This window comes from Taudactylus pleione, unplaced genomic scaffold, assembly GCF_031769625.1.
Source record: "Taudactylus pleione unplaced genomic scaffold, aTauple2 ptg000037l, whole genome shotgun sequence".
Lineage (NCBI taxonomy): Eukaryota > Metazoa > Chordata > Amphibia > Anura > Myobatrachidae > Taudactylus > Taudactylus pleione.
The window spans coordinates 6706259-6731725 of NW_028284439.1; the positions used below are offsets into that span (position 1 = coordinate 6706259).

General features: G+C 41.4%; 1 protein-coding gene across 2 annotated transcripts in view; it reads right to left on the reverse strand.

Annotated features, from left to right (window-relative positions):
* Positions 1–25467, reverse strand: part of WDR49 (WD repeat domain 49) — a 210970-nt gene that overhangs the window by 31926 nt on the left and 153577 nt on the right. Inside the window, exons 12-14 of one of the 2 annotated variants that reach the window (XM_088452316.1) lie at positions 24544–24702; positions 17131–17318; positions 10544–10741 (exon numbers count right to left, since the gene is read on the reverse strand). In XM_088452316.1, coding sequence (XP_088308442.1) covers positions 10544–10741; positions 17131–17318; positions 24544–24702 — 545 coding nt within the window. The remainder of the gene's footprint in view (positions 1–10543; positions 10742–17130; positions 17319–24543; positions 24703–25467) is intronic. The other variant, XM_088452315.1, reaches the window with a different exon arrangement.

The window sequence follows — 25467 nt, forward strand, 5'->3', positions numbered from 1 at the left end:
CGGCAGACTATTTATTGAATCTTTCAGACATGCTGGACGATTTCAGCTTGTCCGACAGATCGACAATTAGTGGTTGGTCACAGTAATACACTGTACATTTATCTGGGAGATCCGCTGATATGCAGGGAATCGGCCAAATAATTGAATAGTAAATGTCCAACATACGAGAGATGCAAACTTTATTGGTATTACAAACATTATATGAGAAATTCTATTTTACGGTAATAAGGACCTGAACCACTTTGGGAGAGACCTCAAACATTTAATGACATATCCCCTAATCACGATTCCTCACCCAAGCATTCATAGTGGAATAAAACCACCTGTCTCTGAAGCATAACAGAAAAGCTCCCGTCTGAGTATTGCTGCTTGCTTGTTTGCAGGCTTGGGAGCTGCCCAGGACTGCTTAACCTTTAGCTGGCCTTTATGAGATGCTGTAGACTGACCTCAGGATGTGGCTACCACTTTGTCTTGCTCAAGGACAATAGAAGCATTTCCCACCTGTAGCCAAGGATGTAATTTTGTCCACTACCTCCAAGCCTAACAAAATTTCTTCCATGAAAAGAGACTCCAAAATTTGTATTCTGTGTCCACTGTAGCCAAAAGATCTACTGCAATCACAGCTGAGGCAGAAATCCATGCCCAAACATGACCAACATATATGGAAGCTTCCCCCAGGTAGACCAAAGGTTCCCTAACATGCTCAATTAGTTTGAGCACTTATATTCTTGCATTGTCTAACAGAAAGCCTTCTTTCAGCTGATTCACCAACTGCTTCAATGCCTTGTTACCCTGATGGGTGCAAGGACAGGCATAAGCAAAGTGTCTTCCGCAGTGACGATATACTTAAGAGTGGTCCCAATTTTATTTGGAGATTCCCATTCCAAAAGGGTTTGGTTCCTTTGCGTTTTAAACACTAACATGTCCAAAACCTCTAGTTCCTCACTGTGATAAATGTGTCTTATAGCATGCACTAATTCCAGGATGTGGAGGCAGACCCAAGATCCATTCTAGAGACAATGAGACTGGCACCAGACACTGCACTGATAGAGTATTGCACAGAGCCCAAGCTGGCTCGTCAGAAGCAATAAGAAGGGTAGCCGGATGCGATTGATCTGTAGTCAGATTGCTCCGCATGGGTCCTGGGACTGAGGAAGACGAATGAGGATCCTCTGCCCTGGTCCCTAATAACTTGTTTGGAGAGCTCAAACACTACCTGAGTAAGACCTTTTACCCAGAAAGGCTCAGTTTGTTCTGCAGGAGCAACTACAGGTGATGAGGGACACTTCCCTCTACCTCACATGCTGCAGAGTGTACCTGGATCTGACCTGCCACACTGCAACTTTGCCTAAGATTTTGAGCATGCAATAACCTTGCCCATCACTGGACACATTCCTAAACCCAGATATATAGATATTAGGGAAAACAAGAAAATACAGAAAACTGCAGTACACAATCCAAAGGAGGAAATGCTAAGCGACTCAACAGAGCAAGCCAGATACAAACAGATGTAAAGCAATGTGTGGCTGCTATCCCACAGCCACACACTAGATTGACTGTAATATAGTAAAAGGAAATAAAAAAGTCTCCAAAAAAACAACTCCTCCAGGAAATAGAAAATGAGGATACTAACTTAAGTGACTGGCCAGATGCTGGCGACGTGCCATAGCTGCTTTCACTTTAACGCTGCTTACTGGGAAGTACACCAAGGAGGAGATGCTGATAGAGAATGCACAACAATAACTAGAGAAGCTGCCAGGTATTGCCCTTTGCCTATTGGGTGCTGCTTATATTAGGAGCCCACACCTGTCCACGTGGGGTGCAATAGGGGCAAAGATAAGCTCCATAAAAAAGAGCATTGCCACATCATCAGGGATGTCCAACATCGATAGCAATAAATAAAGGATGTACAATCTCACAAGCGCTCTCCAATTACCACATTTACATATATGATTAACACCACAGTGTATGTACATCAACCAAAAAAATTTATTAAATCACCCTTAGATGGGTACTGAAGAGTCCATTGAAATGAATGAATATCCACAATATTCTCTTAAAGAGCAGATTCCAAGCTTCTATATATGAAATAGCGGGCTGTAGATCTGAAAAATATATAGTGCCTTGCCAGCCCTTATGTTCTCATAGATAAACACCAGGCATGCAAAGAAACATGGAATAGAAGAAAATATAGTGTAGATTCCTTTTAAAACTAAAAATCTTTAATTACAAGTTGCACTTACAATCATGAAGTAGGTTATAAGCATATAACAAATTCCCATAGGCAAGCAGCATCAGCAAATATCAGATGAAGAACCATCCCATGTCCCAGTTCGTATAAGGGAAAGGTGAGCCTGAGGTCCGGATCGTCAGGTGCACCAGAAGTGGGGAGGCAATAAAAGTGCTGCTGAACACTCGGGGTCCAAAGAAGAAGTGAGCCACGCTTAACGCGTTTCGGACACAATTGTCCTTCGTCAGAAGCGTGTTTAGGCTCACCCAAATTGCTCTTTATATACCTTGTATATTCCTAGCTTGCAGCTGTTCTCACTTGACGCATTATCTCCGTCTCCACTGGAAGCCGGAAGCTGAATGCGTTCCACACCACCCGGAAGTTCCATAATGCGTTCCACACACAATCTCTCCTGCAATCACATGATGGCTAAATGCGTTCTTTAAAGCCCGGAAGTTCCGTAGTGCGTTCCATGCACGATCTTTCATGCAAACATATGATGATAATTTTTTTTATGTGTGTTTCTTTTTTGGGTCTCTGTCGAATGGACTAAGGGGGTCATTCAGACCTGTTCGCGAGCAAAGTTTGCTCGCTAGCGGGCCGATGTTGAGGGAGCTCCGTCGTGCGCATGCGCGAGACCCGGTGAGCGACGAGAAATACGTCACTCGGGGTCTCGCACCAAAGGGGGAGTGCTGTCGATGGTGACTGACAGCACGCCCCCTTTGGTGGGCGTGCTGGGGGCGTGGCGGCCAGACGGAGGCGTTCCCATGGGAACGCCTACCGTCTGAGTCCGGCCCCACTGACATCAGTAATGATGTCAGTGGGAGTGACTTTGGCTCTGATAGAGCCAAAATCACTCCTGGGCTTGCGGCAGCGAGACCCTACCGCAGGGTCTCGCCGCAAGCCCGATGGTCTTTGACCATAGCGACCATCATCATGGACGCTCGCTATAGCTGTGGGTGGTCACCCACAGCTATACAAGCGTCCAGGAGGACGCTCCATTTTCAAGGAGGAGGGCCCTGATTCAGAGCGAGCGCTCTGGTCAGAGCGTCCGGCTCTGAATCAGGCCCTAAGTGCAAACACTAAAAGCACTTTATAAACAAGTTTTCGGATCGTATATTAAAAGGTTTTAAATATAGTTAAATATTCAGGATAAAATCATATGTTCATGAATGAATGGCAATCAATTCTAAACACTTGTTCGTTTTCTTTGGTCAATTTAACTATTAAGGAAAGAAGGACATATCTGTCTAAATTAAATGAGGAAATAACTAATTTGCAAACATTAATTCACCAATTTAGGAAGATGGAGGAATTTAAAACACTTAAAATTGATCTTTTACAAAAAATGGAAAAAAATACAAAAGAATTTAGGACCTGATTCAGAGCCGCTCGTAAGCGGCCGCTCGTTCGCTCTGAGCGATGTTCGCACATCTGCGCATGCGTACGGGTCGTAATGCGCATGCGCCAACCAGTCAGTGCGGTTGGAAATCGAGCGCTCGCAAAATAGCGAGTGCCTTCTAATTTGAGTGACAGGATGAGGCGTTTGTGGGTGGTAACAGGGGAAGGTGCTTGAAAACGAGGAGTGGAGATCCGAATGCAGGCGTGCACGGTCAAAACAGGCGTTTTAAGGGTGTGCATAATTAACAAAGCAGCTTCATCGACCACGTCACTTGGTTGTTTCTTAGCCTGAACTGTTCGCATGACTGTGGTAGGAAAATCCTACCACAAGCACTGCGAGCAGTTCAGATGCCTTTCGATGTACTCGATTAATCAAATAAATAGCGGAGATGACGTAGGATGCGAGCGACCAGGGGGCGTCTTTACAAAATAGCGAGCGCATGTTTCGTTTGCTCGCACAGACATAGAGGCGTCAACAGACCGCAAAGAGCGAGCGCTCAATTTAAATAGCCGACCCCTTTTTCTGAACGAGCGAGTGCAAATAGCGTCTGGCTCTGAATCAGGCCCATAGACAGAAGAAAAAGAAAAAGTATTTAAGGGACATAAACAGTATTACCACTGGTATTGAAAAACCTTCTCCATCACCAATTAAACCTACATTAAATTTAAACACTATTACCCCATCCAGGAAAATCCATTTGAGGAAGAATAAAATAACAAATAAAAATGTGGATATAGGAATACCAAATCACTTCCAGAATTCAAATATTAATAAACAACAAATGCATTATCATCAAAGGAAACATGTGGGGAATAGGGTTGATGTAGATGGATATCAATCTGATATGCGAAGGTATCAGTCAGATGGATAATATCAATCTAATAAAAGTAGAAGGTTTGATAATTATTTTCCTGATATTGAAACTCAGAATAGATTTTCAATATTGGAAAAAGATGGAGGGGAGGGTCCGTCTACCTCTAATACACCTTTTTTAAAGTGGGACCCCAGGACCCCCAGAAGGAGGAAGTTCTAAATAAATTAAGGAAGATACGGAGGGGAAAAAGAGCTGGGAGACCAAAAAAGAGGAGTATGAAAAATAGAGATAAAGAGATACTCAATAAGGAGGTACCAGGAGGAATTATTAATTTAGAGGAAAAAATCTTCAATCTTACTGATAAAATCCTTACAGTAAGTGAAAAAGATGTTCTTCTTAAGGGCTTAAAATTTGCCCCGTCAAATAAACCTAATTCTTTTAATGTTTTTATTGACATCCAAAAGTTTGTTCGCAAGTTAATGGTGAAACGTTTTTTTCTGAACAAGGAGAATGATTTAGATCCTCTAGTAGAAAGACCCCCTAGCAAAACTAGCTTTAGACCTCCGTCTATGTTCTACCCGACTCATTTAAAGGGTAGTAATATTGATTGTTTTAATAGGATAGTCTGTCAGGAAGTAGAGAAGATTGCACAAACAGACAATTCTAATAGAAAATGTAATTAAAAGAAAAAAGAATTTGAAGCTTTAAGATCTCTGAAAGGAGATAAAGACCTGATTATTAAGCCTGTGGATAAGGGTGGAGGGGTGGTCCTAATGAAAAAAGAGAACTATATAGGTGAGATATATAAACAGTTAAATTATGGAATCACCTATAAAAAGTTAAAAAGTGATCCAACAATAAAAATTGGTCAAGCTTTATTGGAATTGACCATGAATGCTTTAGAGAAGGGAGCTATTTCTAAAAATGAGTGTGATTTTTTGAATATAAAAAATCCATCCATCCCTACTGTGTATATTCTCCCGAAAATTCATAAGGACCCCTTCCACCCCCCCAGGCCATCCAATTATATCAGGATGCAATAGCTTAACTAGCAATCTTTCAGTTATGATAGACTTCTATCTCCAACCTTTTGTACAAACTACAAAAGCCTATTTAAAAGACACAGGTGATATGATACGTAAAATCTCGGAATACACCTGGCAGCAAGGCGACTTTTTATGTACAGCTGATGTGAGTACTTTGTACACCATTATTGAATTGGAGAGGGGAATAGAAGCTGTATCCTATTTTTTAAATAAGAGTGAACTGGGAAATTTGACTAAGGAGTTCATTCTTGAAGGTATCAAATTTATTTTATTGAACAATTATTTTTATTTTGATGGATGTTTCTATTTGCAGCGGGTAGGCACTGCCATGGGCACTAGGTTTGCCCCCAGTTATGCAAATCTATTCATGGCATACTGGGAAGACCACCACATATGGTGTGGCGGTGGTCTAGTGGCAAACCTAGTGTCCTGGCAGTGCTTTATAGATGACATCTGTTTTATTTGGAGAGGCAGTGAAGAAGATCTTTTAAATTTTTGTAATACTTTGAACACCAATGATTGTTCAATTAAATTGACCTTTAATTGTAGTCAGGAGGAAGTATCTTTCTTAGATCTTAGCATCTATGTCAAGGACAGTGAAGTTAATAACAAAACTTTTAGAAAAGTGACTGACTAGTTTTTTTACATAGAAAGAGTCATCATCACGCAAACTGGCTGGGTGGGATTCCATTCAGCCAGTTTGGAGGATTAAAAGGAAATGTATTGATAAAGACATTTGTGAACAACAACTGAATGAAACTACAGATTGGTTCCGAGCAAAAGGATATACTAATCATGTATTATTAAAAGCAAAAGAAAGAATAGATCAGATTGAACGAAAAGATCTACTTAAGATTAAGGATAAAAACCAGGATTCCAATGATAAGTTACAATGGGCTTTTATTACACAGTTTAATTCTTCTTTTAAAGCTATTGAAAAAGTTTTTAGAACTAATTGGAAGCTTTTATTACAAGCTCCCATTATAGGTCCTGCGATACCAGAGACCCCCATTATTTATTTATAGAAGAGCACCAGCACTTAAAAACCAGCTGGTAAGAAGCAGTTTAGACTACGAAATAAGACAAAGTATTAGATCCAAAGGTTTCCATCGTTGTGGAGAATGTTTAATGTGCAGAACTGTGAAGTTCAATGATCGTAAAAAGATGGATTTCGAGATTAAAGGAAAAAGGTATCCGATTAGGGATTTCATCACTTGCAATACCAGGAATGTGATTTATATCCTGGAGTGCGAGTGTGGCCTTTTTTATGTGGGTAAAACCAGTAGAAATGTAAAGGTTAGACTAGCGGAGCATATATATAACATCCGCAAGGGACTTGAGACGCATACTGTATCTGCACATTTTAAGAGGTATCACGCAGGGAAAGAGAAGTGTATTAAAACATTTCTAGGGATCCAACAGATATTACCTAGGTGGAGAATGCGTGATATTGAGAAAAGACTTTCTCAAACGGAGATGAGGTGGATTCACCAATTGGGGACACTTGTACCCAAGGGGCTCAATGGTGAATTCGAAATTAAATGTTTCCTCACCTAAAAAGTCCACTGTTTTTTACTTTTGGTCTTTGGATATATGTATTAAGTGTTAAGTGTATAATTTTTGCTGCTATCATAATTAAGCACTTTCCTAACATATTTATTATTGTATATGTATTATCTTTGTCTTGATGCTGCTACAGTCTTTTATATATATTTTTTTGATGTTTCTTAAATGCTGCTATAGGTTTTGCATTTTTTTATTAATTTGTTTTATGTGTGTTTCTTTTTTGGGTCTCTGTCGAATGGACTAAGTGCAAGCACTAAAAGCACTTTATTAACAAGTTTTCGGATCGTATATTAAAAGGTTTTAAATAAAGTTAAAATATTCAGGATAAAATCATATGTTTGCATGAAAGATCGTGCGTGGAACGCACTACGGAACTTCTGGGCATTAAGGAACGCATTTAGCCATCATGTGATTGCAGGAGAGACAGTGTGGAACGCATTATGGAACTTCCGGGTGGTGTGGAACGCATTCAGCTTCCGGCTTCCAGTGGAGACGGAGATAATGCGTCAAGTGAGAACAGCTGCAAGCTAGGAATATACAAGGTATATAAAGAGCAATTTGGGTGAGCCTAAACACGCTTCTGACGAAGGACAATTGTGTCCGAAACGCGTTAAGCGTGGCTCACTTCTTCTTTGGACCCCGAGTGTTCAGCAGCGCTTTTATCGCCTCCCCACTTCTGGTGGACCTGACGATCCGGACCTCAGGCTCACCTTTCCCTTATACGAACTGGGACATGGGATGGTTCTTCATCTGATATTTGCTGATGCTGCTTGCCTATGGGAATTTGTTATATGCTTATAACCCACTTCATGATTGTAAGTGCAACTTGTAATTAAAGATTTTTAGTTTTAAAAGGAATCTACATTATATTTTCTTCTTTTCCATGTGTCTTTGCATGCCTGGTGTTTATCTATGAGAACATAAGGGCTGGCAAGGCACTATATATTTTTCAGATCTACAGCCAGCCATTTCATATAGAGAAGCTTGGAATCTGCTCTTTAAGAGAACATTGTGGATATTCATTCATTTCAATGGACTCTTCAGTACCCATCGATCTAAGGGTGATTTAATTCATTTTTTTGGTTGATGTACATACACTGTGGTGTTAATCATATATGTAAATGTGGGAATTGGAGAGCGCTTGTGAGATTGTACATCCTTTATTTATTGCTTTCCATGTTATGTGTATCTGTTTGGGTGTATACTCATCTTGTATTACTCCAGCAGCACTCTAATTTTTATTGCGCACTCTTTCAAGGCACCTTCTGTTGAATATACAACATTGATGGCAAAACCATCAACCATTGATGGCAAAACATTGAAGGCTATGGCTAACCCTAAGTTCTTCACACCACCACTATACCCATTGTTCCAGTGTCCCCTAAGGATGAAGGAAAAAAACACATTTTCAAAGATTAAATTATACATTAGTTTAAATAATTAAGTAAAAGTGAGGAGCAATTGCACTTGGTTGATTAAATATATATATATATATATATATATATACATATATATATAAAATTATTCTTTATCCTGGGCTAAATTTGAATATTGTCCTTTTTGTGGAAGTTGATTTATTTTCAACAGAGCAACCGCTCCTCTTCTAAGGCCCCTGCCAGTTCAGGTCTAGGTGCTTACAGTGCAGCAACTTCAAAAAAACATTAATGATGTTTCAATAAGCATTATAAGTCCATTTTTGAAACTTGAAATTATTGCTTACCTGATTATCTTTCCACTGTAGAGGTTGTCATTTTACAGATTTGATCTGTCTTGCACAATATCTTTGTGAGCTAAGTGGGACTCTTATTCCTGTAAGTATACCCTTCCAACAAATGCACTCAAGAAACAAGGCCCCCCCAAGAAATCATTCACCCTATATAGGTAACTGATTCATTCACACAGCCGAAAGTTCAAAAGGAAATTATTTGTGATTATGGGGCCTATTCATCATCACTTATTTTTCACAAAAGCATGTAAAAATTAACATTTTCACATACTTCTGTAAAAAATAAGTGTCAGGGCCATTCATTAAGTTCCGAAAAAGCATTTTTTTCAGAACTTGATGGTGTTACTGAATGCCATCCTGAGATGGCGTTCAGCCCCCGATAATAATCTTCACAGGCAGCTGTTTACACAGCAGCCTATAAAGAAATACCTGCTAGCCAAAGCAGAGGGATCTATTAAGATCCCTACCTGCTGTGTCTGCACTGCTGAGCCCCGGAGTGAGAGCTCCAGGGCACTGCAGACATGTGGCCACACTGCTTCTGCTGGACTCACCACTGGCAGAAGACACAGAGACAGGTAAGAGGGAGCCTGGGGAAAGTATGCGTCGGCAGTCAGGAAAATGGGGGGAGCCTGGATCAGTCCCCCGCATTAAGACATCCGTGGGCGGGGCGGAACTGACACCCGCACTTGACGGTCGGGTGGGACACCTGCCGGGGGGGGGGGGCCACTGAGACACTGGAGAACGCAGTCGGGACATTGAGGGGGAGACATGCGGAGGTGGTCCGGGCACTGAGGAGGCACAGATAGGAGGCAGTGAGGGGGAGACATGGGGAGAAGAGGGAGCCAGTGAGAGGGGAGTTGTGGGGAGCATGTGCTGGCAGGTGCAGGGAGAGTGGAGAAACCGGGGACAGGCTGCGAGCAGGGGAGCTCAGAGTGAGGAGACACCGGGGGGAGAGAAGGGAGGCAGAGGCTGCGGGCTGGGAGAGGGGAGACATGGGGTAGAAGCAATCGACTGGGAGCAGAGAAAGTGCAGATAAATAGGAAAAGTATCAGTTTTCTGAAAAGCTGACTGCAAAAAGAGCAGCATTTTGGAAGTGATACTTTTGTTAGGGAGGCATGATGAATGTCTCCAAAACATTTTTTAAACTCGCAGCGAGTTTAAAACATAATTATCACTAGTGACAATTATGTAATGATGAATAGGCCCCCACATAATCACATAATGCCTCACTGGCTTCTATTATATACAGAAAGCACAGGCGTATTTACAATGGGTGCAATGCACACTGATCCCTGAGTTCAGGCGGTCCCGCACCGCACACCCTGCACTGAAAGCAAAGCCTTTGTTATCTTGGGCGCATGAGCCATCTTCCCGAATATCACTGGGAAGATTACGCCTCAGAGGTGGTCAGATGTGGAGGGGTGGGCAATAATACGCCCCTGACAGAAAGGTGTACATTATCCCATATATCCTGAACCCCACAGCCATTTAATATCAGACGTTATCATTTTGTCTATATATTTTTTAAATATCTAAATTTTTCAACTGTGCATAAAAAGAATTAATATATTCTCCAGTCAAATACTTTATTTATAATTACATGTTCTTTTGCAACCTTTAATTTACAATCCAACTAAAAAGGTTGTGTTTCACTGCGCTTTAATGTTACACCTATAACCATTAGGATGTCTTTCTATACTGATTACCAAAGAGCATTTAGTATATTCAATGTCCACAAAAGAGGTAAAGAAGTATTTACCTGTCCGAATACTCCAATTAGATTCCCAAGTACATCACTGACACATATACTGCAGTCTGCAGAAGAGGAAATGACTAGGAGACAATGGCTGTGGGAGCAGGTTTCTAGGTGTGTGACACAATCTGTGTGAGGCTGGAACGATGCAACTATGGGAGGGAGCGTGACACTCTTGTTTTCACTGTAATGAATGCAGTAATCCTGTAGCAAAAAAAAAATGATTAGCACAAACATACGGGCTGCAGCGCAAAATTCATATTGCAGGACAAATGCATTTATATAAAGATTGTGCTGAACTTTAATCAAATTGGTAAAATACTAAGCTAAGCTGGTGTTTAACTTGAGTTTGGATAGCTTAAGGTATATATTCTTCTAACCAGACAGTACTTACCTCCTCTGCTGGAATGTCCAGAATCAAGGGAAAGTAGGTTAAGGTCCTGAGTGTGTACAAAGTGGGAAAGCATGTGCTACAATGGAGCGAATCGTATTTTCGTACACTTTACCTTGCCTGATTACTGACACAAATGGTACAGTGAGACTATTGTCATCATACACCTTGTATATCTTCAACAGCTCCCAGCCCATCTTCTCTTTTATGTGTCCCCTGCATCTATTGGAGGCCAGAGGTGAGAAGTAGGGCAAATATGATATTAACTGAGACAATGGATTGTTCTAATATTTTCTGTCATTTCTTAGAGAGTGAAATCTGCACTGGGAACAGGGACTTTTTTTTATAATTTCTGTCATTTTTGACTGCTAAGTTACTGCTTATTTGAATGATTTATATAACTGGAAATCTTTAATATTGCATTGCTTGCATTGTTTGATTCTTGGCTCCCTCTGCTGGTTATTCATCATTGTATGGCGAGTTGTCCTTATGTAGCTGCTTTCATGTCGCAAATTGTGACCTACGGCTTATTTATCAATGAATATTTGTGGGAGGTACTTGCAAATATTAAGTATCCCCGGCATGTATGTACAGGGAATCGCAGCAGATAATGGAGGACACCTGATGCGGACTTCTATTTTAGGCAGCAAAATCAGCCATCATAGGTTTCTATGGGGGCTTCTTTAATGCTGGAGCTTGGTCCCAGCAGTTAATGCCATCTTCAGATGGTATTAGCCGCTGTGGCCTATGGGCTACTCTTTGCCAAAATTCATGGGAGAGGGTTCCGCATGTGCAGCAGCGCTGCCGTGTTCCAATAGATAAGTGAAGTGATCACATTAGCAAACACTTCACCTCTAATACATCGCAGGGATGGGTTCCTTTGGTGCCCCTGTATGTGATTTTTAAAGCATTCTAGTGAATCTTAAGTTCTTCTTACTGCTAAAAGCGGCAATAAGAAATTATAAATATCTGAAATTGATAAATAGGCCCCTTAATCAGGAAGTTTCTCTAGTTTCAGTAGCTATATGATAAGACCCATCTGTAACTTCCTCCATGTCTTTGCCTGCATAATGAATTTCATTTTTCTTTTTAACTGATTGTATGGTGATTTATGCATTTTGGGCCTAATACATGTTTGTTGCAATGCCCATGTTCATGCAACTGAGCGATTATCGGCCAACTGCGCATGCGCTGCGATCGAACTGCTGCATCGATGTATCTTTGCGATGTCACTCGCAGTGAGCACAAAGTGATTGACAGAAAGCGACCGTTTGGAGGTGTCATCAAGGAGAGGTTCGAAAAACGCAGGCTTGTCATGGGCGTTATTGGGGCGTCTATCAGCCGTCAGCTGTGATCGTGCACGTAGTGAAATATGGCACCTGCATCACTACTGCCGCTGCCAGTCTGCGTAGCCATAGGGCAACCCTATCAGTTGATGTTCCTCGTTCTTGCGTATAGTCTGCGTATGTGTACACAGATGCGAATGAGTTCGTGACGACTTCGGTGATCATCTATCTTCTTTTCTGGGCAGTAAGATTAGCAGTTTCAAAGCCTAAAAAATCGCCATTGTGTACAAACAATAATTAGGTGCTTTGTCACATCTCACTTTTTCAAGGCTTTGTAGCTATATAGTATTGATGTACTATTTTATGAATGTTCTGCATATTTAGAGCATTCATGTTATAGTATATGCATACAAGTGTAATACTATTATTTCTTGTTCAAGTTTCACCCCATTCTGTAACTTGTCAATAAAATTGATGCTGAATTTTCGCACAGACTCAAAAGTTGATGAAAGCAGAGCATTTAGCAGTCTGACAACCTATCTCTCATTACAGCAGACTTGCCTACTCTCCCTGGGTTCAGGAGAGTCCCGTATCATGGGTGGCTGTCCCGGACGCCCAGAAAAGTGTGAAAGTCCCCCCGAGTGAAGTGGATGGTCCGAGGGGCCAATACTAAATCACATCATGGTGGCCTCGTCTCCCCCTCCCTCCCGCTTCACAATGCCGGTAATCACAGTATTGTATGGTAGGGGGTGAGGCCACAATTATAGCATGATACAACGCACACCTCACTCGGCCGCAACATGCCCCTCTCATTACCAACCTGGCTGCCCCCTCTGGTTGGGGCAGCCACAAAGGGCCTGATTCAGCAAGGAACGCAAAGGAGAGAACGCATGCACCCATCATCTGCGAGAATATGCTAATCAATGCATACGCACGGAGACAGCAGCACAAGATGCAGACGCCCAGCCCTATATTAAGCCGCCCATTTCCCTTTACTCAAAGCCTGATCAGTACGCAAGATAGTGTAAACATCGGTAACATCGAGTACCATCGACCACATTTGCATAATAGTGGCTGACCAGACCTCACGCAGGATCTTGCCAACTTCCTGTGTGCACGGAGTCTCATCACTGCGTCCGTCGCCGCACTGGCTTAATTATGGACGCCCATAAAACGGTGTCCCAAAGCGCAGGCACGTCTGCATTCACCTGACCCCCCACCATCACCACCCACAAACAGCACTTCCTGTCAATCAATATCGGAAGGGGTCTGCGTGCACGCTGCGTGTAGTCTACGTACGCCTACCTGAACGCACTGGCTAGTTCGCGCACGTGCAGTGCGATGCATACTCGGCCAAGTGCTTGCGTTCTCTACTTTGTGTTGCTTGCTGAATCAGGCCTAAAGTTGGCAACTATGCATTACAGCACATGTAAAGACAACAGAACAATAACATGAAACACAGGGGTCAAACGAGCCTCAAATACACCATGGAGGCCTCGCTCTCCACTTCACAATGGCGGTATTTTTGACATTGTATGGTGGGGTAGTGCCACAACGACATCATACCCCTGCACTACTCACTCGTCTGCGACATGCTCCCCGTATTGCCAACCTGGGTGCTCTCTCATGGATGGGGCAGTCATCAAGTTGGCAACTTTGCATTACAGCACATGTAAAGATGACAGAACAATAACATGAAATCCAGAGGCGGACTACTGCCTCGCTCCATAGCAAAAGTTGGCAGAGGCTGCTGCTCTATTCTGCAGAGCATCCAGAGGTCCAGCTCATGCAGAGAAACCTGCTGGCCCAGATCCTATGTTTCCCTTGCATGTTTTATTGAAGAAGCTTGCACAAGAAGCTGTAGGTAGAACCACAATTTGTTGGTATGCCACCTTTCCACATGGCTTGTCGAGAATTTCAATGTCTTTTATCTCTCCACAGTGGAGGAATAATGATGAATTATAGTTCTGCTTTTGCATAGCAAGGTAGGGAAAGAACTTATGGAATACGCTGTTCATTTCTACTTGTATGTAGAGAATGTTTAAGTTTGACTTTTACAGAAAGTGTGCTATATAAACCACATGTAGGTTGCATAAAATAATGTGTACAGGAGTATTATCTATTTATACATAGTATAAAATAAAGTCCCTGGTAGGCGTCTGTCTGTTTGTTCGGTTAATGGCAAGAACCTCTGGAAGGATTTTGATGCAGTTTTCACTATTCTATAGAGCATTTCTCGAGGAAGGTTTAGGTGTATGAAATAGTTATGTATGACAAAAGGGAGCCAAGCAGTGACGATTTTAGTGAAGTCAATGAAAAAACGTACGAGCGCTTTCTTGGCTTACGCTGCCTAAACCGTTAAAAATATATCACAACCATGGACTTTATTTTATACCATGTAGAGATTGATACGTAATATTCGGTTTCTCGAGAAAAATAAATGTAAGCCCTGTTTACTGATACAAAATAAAAAAAAATTCCTTTATTTACTGTTCCTATTTCAGTTGTGTGAAAAACAATTCTTTAATTTCAAATGAGTTCAATTCTCGTTAAGAGTCTGCTTTGGCATGAAACTGCAGCCACGATAAAAGGCTAGAGCTGACGTAAGTGGAGACTGTTTTGCTCTTGGACAACTTTACATGGTCGTCAAAACAAAATCTTTTTGTGTTAACATCAGGAGGAAAAATGCCTAATGTCGTGTACAAGGCAATCTTATAAGACCGTAAAATGTGCGAACCCAGGGCATGTCGCTATTTTAAGTATAAGGAAAAGAAGGAGCGGGAAAATGGTTATAGTCAGTTGATAGGACCAGACCTTGAGCACCAAATACTGTGCCCACGGGTTTAAGTGATTTAAACCAGGACCGTGTAAGAAGTACAAAGCAGGAGTTCATGTACATTTTTCCTCAGAACATTTCTCTCACAAGGTCAGCCATGATTAGAAAATAAAGCATCAGTCAATGTAACAAATGCTTCATAACCCTACAGAGCCCAAACACATTAAAGAAAAGATTAAAGAAATTTAGTGCAAGATTACAAAGAACGTGTTCTGAAACGAAAAGTGCCAACCACATTATCCATTTAACTATTTTTCTTTCGTAAGTCTACTTGTCCAATGCCGGTAATTTGAAGAGTTTGACATGTGTACTAAATGCAAGTTAAGTGAATGTAAAATTGATGTGAAAAAATAAATCATGCCAAATGAAACAGCAAAAATTAGCATTTTCACATGCTTTTCAGTACTGTGCTTCTTGCCTCCATTTCAGTGTGTCAGACGAACGAAAACTTATATACATATAAAAGGAATCGGTATGTAATGCCGGGTGTCGGGATGCCCCCCTGTGGCTAAGGGCGCCCTGGACTTACCTCATTCGGGCTGGCGTCCTGGATTCTGGCGTCGGGATTAAGATAGGCGTCTGTATGTCGACGCCTATCTTAAGTCCTCTGTCGGACTTTCGGGGTCGGGATTCAGACCGGCGGACGGCGTACCGCCGGTCTGAATCTCGATGCTTAAAGTCCGACACGGACGATAACTGCATCCCATTTCAAATGTGTATTAAACATGTGATTCATATACATTTTATAATGCATGAAAAATGCACTTGAAATACTAGTGGTTACTTAAAGTTACCTTAATTAAAAGTGCAATGCTCCACATATAAATAACACACACGTGTAGAAGTGCTTGATTAGGTATTTTATTAATAATGTGGGTTATATATGCACAGGATACACATTAATGCAGACTTCTGGCACTTTTTCTAATAAGCAAATATGCCTGTCTATCCGCTGGTTGGTTTTCAATTTATATATATATATATAAAATACTTCTGAATATATATATATATATATATATATATATATACACACACACACAAAAGAACGGCAGCACTCATCTGGTCCGTAAAAATTGTCAAACATCACGTCCTCTTACTCCAACATTTCGAAAATTTTATTCCATCTTCAGAGAACAGAAATATGCAAACAAGTAATGTAACAAGCTCTTTCTTCACTAGTGACCAACTGTAAGGTCCCCCCTCGTGCTGTCTGTCCGGGCCGGCGTCTGCATCCACCGCATTTCCTGTAGCAGCGGCACTTCCGTAGAGAACTGGCCCGAGGGAAGGGGACGTGGCCTAATGCCTGGAGGCATAGCCACGTCCTCTTAGAATAAAAAAAATGGGGTACTGGGGAGGGGAACGATGTGAGCCCCCCCCAGCCCGGTACAAATCCAGGGGTGGGCACAATCAGTGTGATCGCTTCCCCCCACAGGCAGTATCTCACTGCAGCCCAGCACCTAGCAGCATGTGGTGGGTTACTGTCAGGTAAGGGGGGGGGGGTGGCGTTGGGAGTGCCAGACCTTGAAAGACATATATATATTCTTAAAAAATAATGAATGCAAGAGTATCAGAGATATACAGTACTTTTATTTCACTTTGCAAACCAAGCTATTTTATCTTATGGTATTTGAGTATTCCACTAGGAATGCACCTATAGGCCATATAAAAATACACAATTTAAATTGTTCTACAGACACCCATTAAACTGCAGAAAGCCTTCACAGGTGGACATGCGCTGCTCCTTATTAAAGTACAGTACATTATGATATCTGCTAAATGTCATCTAATCTCATCTGTGAGCTTAATCTGATGCGTTACAGTGACTATCGCTGCTTCTCCCTGGAATCCGGCCCTTCCAGTATCATCAAAAAAAAATGCATGATCGCCATGCATTCAACACTATCTAGAAAACAAAGCTATGTTTGTACCGGTAACATAGCACACATTCAACCAAAACAGAAGAAAAAAGTGCTTATTTACTGAGTCTCTATTTTATCTGGTTCATAAATTATGTGCAGTATTTGCTTATCTGTAATAAAAAGTTAACCCTAGCCTTTCTGTAGTAGCAGATTTACATTACCTGTATGTTCCAAATTTTTATCCATCCATCAAGATCTCCTGTAATGAGATAGTTGTTTGTTTTGTCAATGGTCATAACTATAAAACTTGCACCTTCATGAGCTACAAACTCTGACATTAACTGGTTCTGAAATATATTCCAAAACCTAACGTAGCCGGATCCTCCACAAGACACCAAGTTTGCACCACCTGTAATGAGAAAGCTAAGATTAATGGTGCATACACACGATCAGATTTTTTCTTCAGATATGGACGATAACGATTTAAAAATCGTTCAGTCGTTCATATCTGATGAAAAATCGTTCATATCTGACATGCCTGAACGATGGACGATCAACGATGCGCGTTCCCGTTTGTCAGATAACGATATCTGACATCTGATGGGTTTGCAGTCAGACTTGGACGATTCCATTCATTTTAATGCAGTTAAAAATCGTTCAATCGTTCAAATCGTTCAAAACTTTGGTCAAATCGTCCAAATCGTTCAAATCGTTTAATCGTTCAGTCGTTCATCTGACAAATCTGACAAGTCTGACAAATCTGACCGTGTGTACGCTCCATAAGATGTACAAATTACTCATGATTTCCATACTATTCATTTTAGAGTCTAAGGACCTGATTCATTACAGATTGCTATTGCGATTGCAGCTGAGATTATGTACGCAGTTCTGCTGTGAAAATATGCTAATGTTTGCAAACGCTCAGCCAGCATAGAGACGCCCACTAACGCTATCTCACATCCGTAAGGCCTCGCAGTCTTGAGTATACATCGGTAACATTGAGTAACATCATCCCCTCACACAGAATTACAGCAAGCCTGACCTGTCACAGAAAGTCTTTTCGCACGTAGAGTACTCAAGCTGCGTATGCCATCGCAGTGACTAATTTATGCACGCCCGTGTATCAGCGTTCAAATGGACTTAACATACCTTACAAATATTTAGTATACCAAACTAGGACATCATTATCCTTATGTTGATAATAACTACAGGCAGCCTGATATCATCTTCACAACCAATGGATCAAAGAAAACTTATACTGAAGGAAAAAAATACAACAAAGGATTAAGCTGTCTAATTTTACAATGTTACCTGTTAGGTTTTTTCCTTTTGTTTCTCTGATCTATTGGTTGTGAAAATGTCGTTAGGCTGCCTGCACTTATAATAACATAAGGATAACGATTCCCTAGTTATGGTATTAAACCAAGAGAATTAAGCTGTGTCAATTTATAATGTTATTTGTTGTATTTTTTTGCTTCAGTATAAGTTTTCAATGATCCATTGGTTGTGAAGATGGTATCAGGCTGCCTGTAGTTATAATCAACATAAGGATAATGATGTCCTAGTTTGGTATACTAAATATTTGTAAGGTATGTTAAGTCTTGTCTTTTTATAGGATTTATTAAGATGTATTATCTATCTTATTACATTTGCTATTTTGATATACTGAGATTACAGCATAGTGCTGTTTATATACACTGATTCATTCTAATCTGTAGGTTCATTTGTTTTTATGTATCTTTATATGGTTGTTTGTTAAGAGTCTGTTGTATGTAATTTTCGATGATGGGCTGTCACTAATTAATTTCGGATGTCCCGACATCTCTGATTAGAGATGCTGGGCGTACACTTCTGGGTGTTCACATGTATTTAAAGAAAGTTGGTGTCATTTGTACCTTTATTCTGACGAAAGAACCTATAAAGAGTTCTGAAACATTGAAAATTCAAGCTACTGACTACATGATTGATTTGTGAAGCCGTCTCGAGTGCCGCCCTTTGGAACTGGTATATATAAAATAGTTTTTTCTATAGCTCCACCCCCATTAGCTCCACCTACAGTTCCTGTACCTATTTTTCCAGAAAAATAGCCCTAAATATACTTAATATTCACATTGTATAAATTATCATGATTGTTTACTTATATTGAAAAAGAAGTAAAATATGGACAAAAAGAAAAGAGAAAGGGAACGATTTTGCCCAGACAGCCAATTATTTTTCTATTTTTAAAATACCATAGACATGTTTCTTTTTATCATGCCATGTGCGTGGGAAATTAGACGCTCCTCAGCTTCCACTTCTGCACCTTACACTTTCTGAATAAATGTACTCATGAGTGCTTATACTGTGGGCAGGTATTTTTCAGAATCTTATGCACATAAATAGAGAATCGTCATAGATGAATTTCACAAGCGTCAGTAAGCTGTAGTCATGCTCTGGGGATTAGCGAGGGCCGAGCAGGTGTAGCTACAGCTATGTACAGGGAGTGCTGGCTGGGGACTATTAGTAGTGATTTATTTCATGGACCATTCCAAAATATGGCAATCCAGATCAAAGACTGTTAACCCTTATTAATAATAATAATAATAATAATATTTACGTATATAGCACCAGGATATTCCTTAGCACTTCGGGACAGTACCAATGAGGCAGCTATACTGATGAGCTGTCCCATTTATATGTTATTGCTAAATTGATCCAGTAAGGCACTGTTTATGATAAATTGGTTCCTAGGCACCTCCTCCATTGCTCCAGTGTCCACAATATATTTGCCCCACTTAGGGCACCGTCACGGCCACCCACTATATGGTACCTCTTCCTGGCACCTGAGTACCCGTCCCAGAGAGACTACTACTACAGGATCTCTGCTCCCAGCAGCCCATATCAGTACTCTGCTCCCAGCAGCCCATATCAGTATTCTGCTCCCAGCAGCCCATATCAGTACTCTGCTCCCAGCAGCCCATATCAGTATTCTGCTCCCAGCAGCCCATATCAGTACTCTGCTCCCAGCAGCCCATATCAGTACTCTGCTCCCAGCAGCCCATATCAGTACTCTGCTCCCAGCAGCCCATATCAGTACTCTGCTCCCAGCAGCCCATATCAGTACTCTGCTCCCAGCAGCCCATATCAGTATTCTGCTCCCAGCAGCCCATATCAGTACTCTGCTCCCAGCAGCCCATATCAGTATTCTGCTCCCAGCAGCCCATATCAGTACTCTGCTCCCAGCAGCCCATATCAGTATTCTGCTCCCAGCAGCCCATATCAGTACTCTGCTCCCAGCAGCCCATATCAGTACTCTGCTCCCAGCAGCCCATATCAGTATTCTGCTCCCAGCAGCCCATATCAGTACTCTGCTCCCAGCAGCCCATATCAGTATTCTGCTCCCAGCAGCCCATATCAGTACTCTGCTCCCAGCAGCCCATATCAGTATTCTGCTCCCAGCAGCCCATATCAGTACTCTGCTCCCAGCAGCCCATATCAGTATTCTGCTCCCAGCAGCCCATATCAGTACTCTGCTCCCAGCAGCCCATATCAGTATTCTGCTCCCAGCAGCCCATATCAGTATTCTGCTCCCAGCTGCGTCACAGGTGAGATGTGATAACTTGCAATGAGACGGTGAGGGAAGAAGAAGGCGACCTAAGGTAAGTGACAAGTGAAGAGGGGAGCACATTGTATAATGTACAGATTAGGGAGAGACGTACATTTAAGAACTTACAGATGGAAGGGGGGAGTGTATGGAATACAATAAAGAACATGGGGGAGCATGTCAGGGGAAGCTTGTACAATACGAGAGGGATGGCTGGAGTTCTGACAAGGAGCACAATAGAGAGCATATAGGTAGAGCACAATACAGAACATATGAGAGGTGGGAAAACAATAAGGGGTACATTTATCAATTATCAAGTCCTACACCCAATAATTATAATTTCTTATTGCAGCTAATAACAGCAATAACATATTAATTATCGCTCGGATGTATTTAAAAACACCCACAGGGACACGGGCTCTAAAAGGAGCCTGTCCCTGTGGTGTTATAGAAGTGAAGGGATCGCTAATATGAATATGAAATTCATAATGTAGACCCCACAATGTTGACAGTTATGATGTCGACATTAGGGTTGGACTGCAGGGGGAGGGTTAGGGTTAGGCTGTGGGCGGGAGGGGTAGAGTTAGTCTGTGGGAGGGAGGGTTAGGGTTAGGCTAAGGGGGTGGGTTTGGGTTAGGAACTAGACAGAGGGTTGTGGAATAGGGTTAGGGATAGGGGAGCAATACACATTAAAGCATCAGAGGTCTGACCCGGAAGTGACAGTCATATGGTCATCGGAACCCGGAAGCCACGATTGAGCTGCTGCAGTTGTCAGGAGCAAGCAAGTGACTGCTGGGCCACCAGGGACAATATGTCGACATTCTAACCTGTCGATATTACATGAGTGTCTACATGATGAAAGTGAACATGGTCATTGCTGACATTCTCATACCACACCCCTTTTATCAGTGATTGTAGTTCTTCAGTGTTGTTGAACTATAATTCACAGCATGCCCTGTCAGTCGGCAAGCTAAAACTTGTAGTTCCAAAAGAAATGGAGAGCCATAAGTTGCACTTGTCAATATCCAGCCTCATAATATGCTAAATTATTACATACAGTCACCAAATTGCTGTCCTCCTTGCGCTGAGTACACCCCATCTGGTGGCTAGCCACTTCCCTTTAACTTGCCCCCACAAGGTAGCCATGCCGGCTCCTTGGGGAGATTGGGAGAATAACATACACTTGCTCTCACACCATAGCTCTAAGCTACGTCAATGGTCATGCATTCAGATATATTTGGACATAACCTGAACTAAAGTGTTGCTATTCGAATGGACATCAAAATAGGACAGTAGACAATTTGTAGGGAGGATGGAAATAAAAAGAAAAGCAGATCCTCTCAGAGTTTACCCTCTGTCTTGAGAGACCTGATTGGATGACCTAATCAAACGTGTTTTTCAATGGATACAGGGGGTGATTCAGCAAGGATCGCAATTGCAAACCAGCACACATGCAGCTTTGCAATTACGTCCTTGCTAGTATGCAAATGCAGCAGGAGGTCTATGACAGCCCCTGCTGTATTTGCGATCACAGCACTGCGATGGAGGTTGCAGGCTGGGATCATCATCGTGACCATTGGTAGTCGATGGTCGCGATGGTGGACGGTGCCGGGCCACCAGCAAGCTGAGAAAGCCTCAGCTTACTCAGGCTGGCCGGCTTGCGAGCCCCAGGACACTGCGTCGACACAGTCCCTGGGCTTGCCACTCCCGGGAACAGTGGCCGCCCCCGCACAGCCGCTTAAATGCCTCTGCCTATCAATCAGGCAGAGGCATAGAAGGGGCTGCATGCAATTACGCAGGACCCATTCTGCACAGTGCACTGCTGAATCAGGCCCACAGTGCACCAGATGACTTAATAAATAGACCACTGCAGCTTTAAATTATATGTATTTTTCATTAATGCTCTTGTTTTAAAATACCTCATTCTCCACCATGTGCTGCCTTTGACATGCACACATCCGTACAGTGTTACTTTAACTCTGCCAGTTAAATACATGTGAAATGATAGACGCTCAGCCAGGTCTGTAGAAATGGGATTAGGTTATATGTGTGAGTGTGAGGTCATTGTACACTGCTGTGCTCTCTATTTGATGCCACAGTGACTGTAGTTAGTAAAAAAAAAGTCTTCATTCTTTCAAATCTATAAACCAAAAAGATCTTGAAAGTACCTCTGACATGTAGCAATGTAATTAATACTGTAGTCTTCAAAGTAAACCATTTCAAAGCAAATTCAATTAGAACCAATGATTTCATTTATTTATTTATTTTAATAACATGAATAAATCAGGAAATAAAGTCTTGGCTGTAGAATAGCAGCAGTATCAGTTGGTGATGCACGTTATTTAGGCCTTTCATTGTCTATTTATTATTTTACTTTGGCTTGTACACCATATCAGGACAAGCTTTCTGCACACAGTACTGTGGGTTTTTAGCTACACCCTTAATTTAATCCATTTTCCTAATTTTCTAATAAAACACTATTCTTTGGTAAATCATGATAAAAAAAAATAATTCAGTAAGGAGACTTCAGGTCTGTTTGCAATTTATGCATATCTGTATTAATATTTTCCTTTTTTTGTGTGTGATTTATGTTTACATTGATAGATTTACTTTTAGAAACTTGTATTTTACATTACTATTAACATTTATTTATATATTGACAACATATTCTGTTGTGCTTTACCATTAAGAACAAATACATTAAATAAACAAGATTGAGTTTACAGATAGAGATTTAAGAGGGCAATGCTGAGGAGGTTAATACATGAGGTCATGTGTTGCATATTGCATACCGGTCAAGCCAGATTACAAGGCTAACAAGTGCTTGGTGGGCTGTCTGATCCAGTCACACAAAAATAGAGAATTTGTCTATGGACTAAGGATTGTTTCAGTATAGAAAAAGATTAGAACACATGTAAATTTTATGTGAACTGTTAAGTGGAGAGGTAATCGGGTAGAATAGCACATGGTACTTATGTGGGTGGTTCTGGACTTTGATAAGTTGCCTAAAGAGGAGAGTTAGGGGATGTTTGAAGGTTAGGAGGCTAGAGTAATGCCACAGAGTGGGTACAACACAAAAGAAGACATGTAACTGTGAATGGAAGCGATGAGTGTGAGAGACACAGATCTTGTGCAGTGTGGAGGGGTGGAATTGGGATATCATTTGAGACAAGTGAAGAAATGTATGCTGGTATAGTCTTGTTCACAGCCTTGTATGCTAGTAGATTTATTTTATATTGGATTCAGTAAAATACAGGCAACCAATATAAGGACTGTAAGAGTGGAGCAGCTGTAGAACTACATAGGAAGTATAGCTTCAGGAGAAATTACTGTCAACGTACTGTGAAGAGGAGAACCCAAAGGGGCTACACTTGGCACCTCAGCTGTCTCCTCCATCCACTAATAATGAACTTACGGCCTAATTCAGAGTTGTATGTAAAACCGTTGGTTACGCACATCTCCGTTGTGTTTAGATCTGTGCATGTGCAGAAGCTGCACTGTGCATGTACATATCTGGGGCTGCATTGTCACTTGCAGTGCCCCAAATGTCGCAGTATAATTGGCATGCTGCTGGCATTTGGGGGAGGTGACAGGAAGCGTTCCAGAAAACTGGGGCATGTCAGCCACATTTTCTGGGCGTGCAAAAGCCAGAGGCAAGGTTGTGTGATTTAACTGGACATCATGCGTTACCTGATGGTCACGCAGTTGTACGCAGTAGCAAATCACAGAAGCCGGCAGATGCGTCCTCAGGCTTTTGCATAATTTAGCACACCCTCGACATACAAAGATACAGCAGCAGCGCTAACTGCATCCACTTCTGAATCAGGCCCTTAGGCATCAAGGACCAACACCGAAATGCATTTCTGCAGCTTTGTAGATGACCTTTAGTAAAATACTCCATGAAAATCTTGCTTTCCCTAACAAAGTCTGTATAGCATTTTCATTTAGTACTTTACGCTTGTGCTTTAGAGATGTGAGATGCATTTTTAAGACAGAACTTCTTCTATAGCAAATATGTTTGTGCGCAATGAAATCTCTGGAAAGCTCTCACCTGTTGCTGAGATATGTTTTCTTGCCCCAAGGAAGAACAATCTTGTTACAGTATTATTGCTGTCAGAGTCTGTGTTGCAGAAGCCACTAAAGGAGCGTGTATATCTTCCAGAAGATGACAATGAGATGCTTCTTCTTCCAGCACTATGGAGCTGAGAGTCTGTAACAAAAATCATTTTCAGATTGTCTCGTTTATAAATGACTATCACCTGGTTTTATCGATACTGTGTACTGAAATACCATACCAATAATTCCTTCACTGCCTACAGATTTATAGCTATAGTGTCCACCTGAAGCTCATTTTAAATACACAGCGTTTGGTTGAAGACTATTAGATTTCTATGTACTTACTTTGCAATTATCAGGGCTGTATTTGTTTCAAACTCTTTGTTGTATTCTTCCTAATAGTCCTGTTAGCTGGATTTGTAAATATGTTTATGCATTAAAATGATGAGGCAAAAAAGTATCCATATGCTCTAAAGGTTACAATTGATTTTTGGAAAGATCAGCTAAGCCAAATTTAAGATGGGTACAAACTATAAGATATGTCGTATGATACATCGTTCCAAAGCATATCGTCACAATGTACTATATTGTACAGATCATATAGTGTGTACGTCCGATTGTACACTGCCCTGAACATCAGATGGGACGATGTGGTGTATGACACTATGCAGCATGTAACGATATATATCGCGCAGTTATATACCCAATCTTGCAGTGTGTACGGCCAACGCTATATCTTGTTCTATCACCTTTTTCCGCCTGCTGGATACATATCGTATAGTATGTACCCAGATGGAGAAAAGTGAGCTTGCATTTTGGATAGGTTGTCCAAGTTTCAGCATTATAAAATATTTTTTTTCTATTGTGGGGTAAAATGTATTTACTTCATACCGATAGGACAAGATGGAACATAAGGATA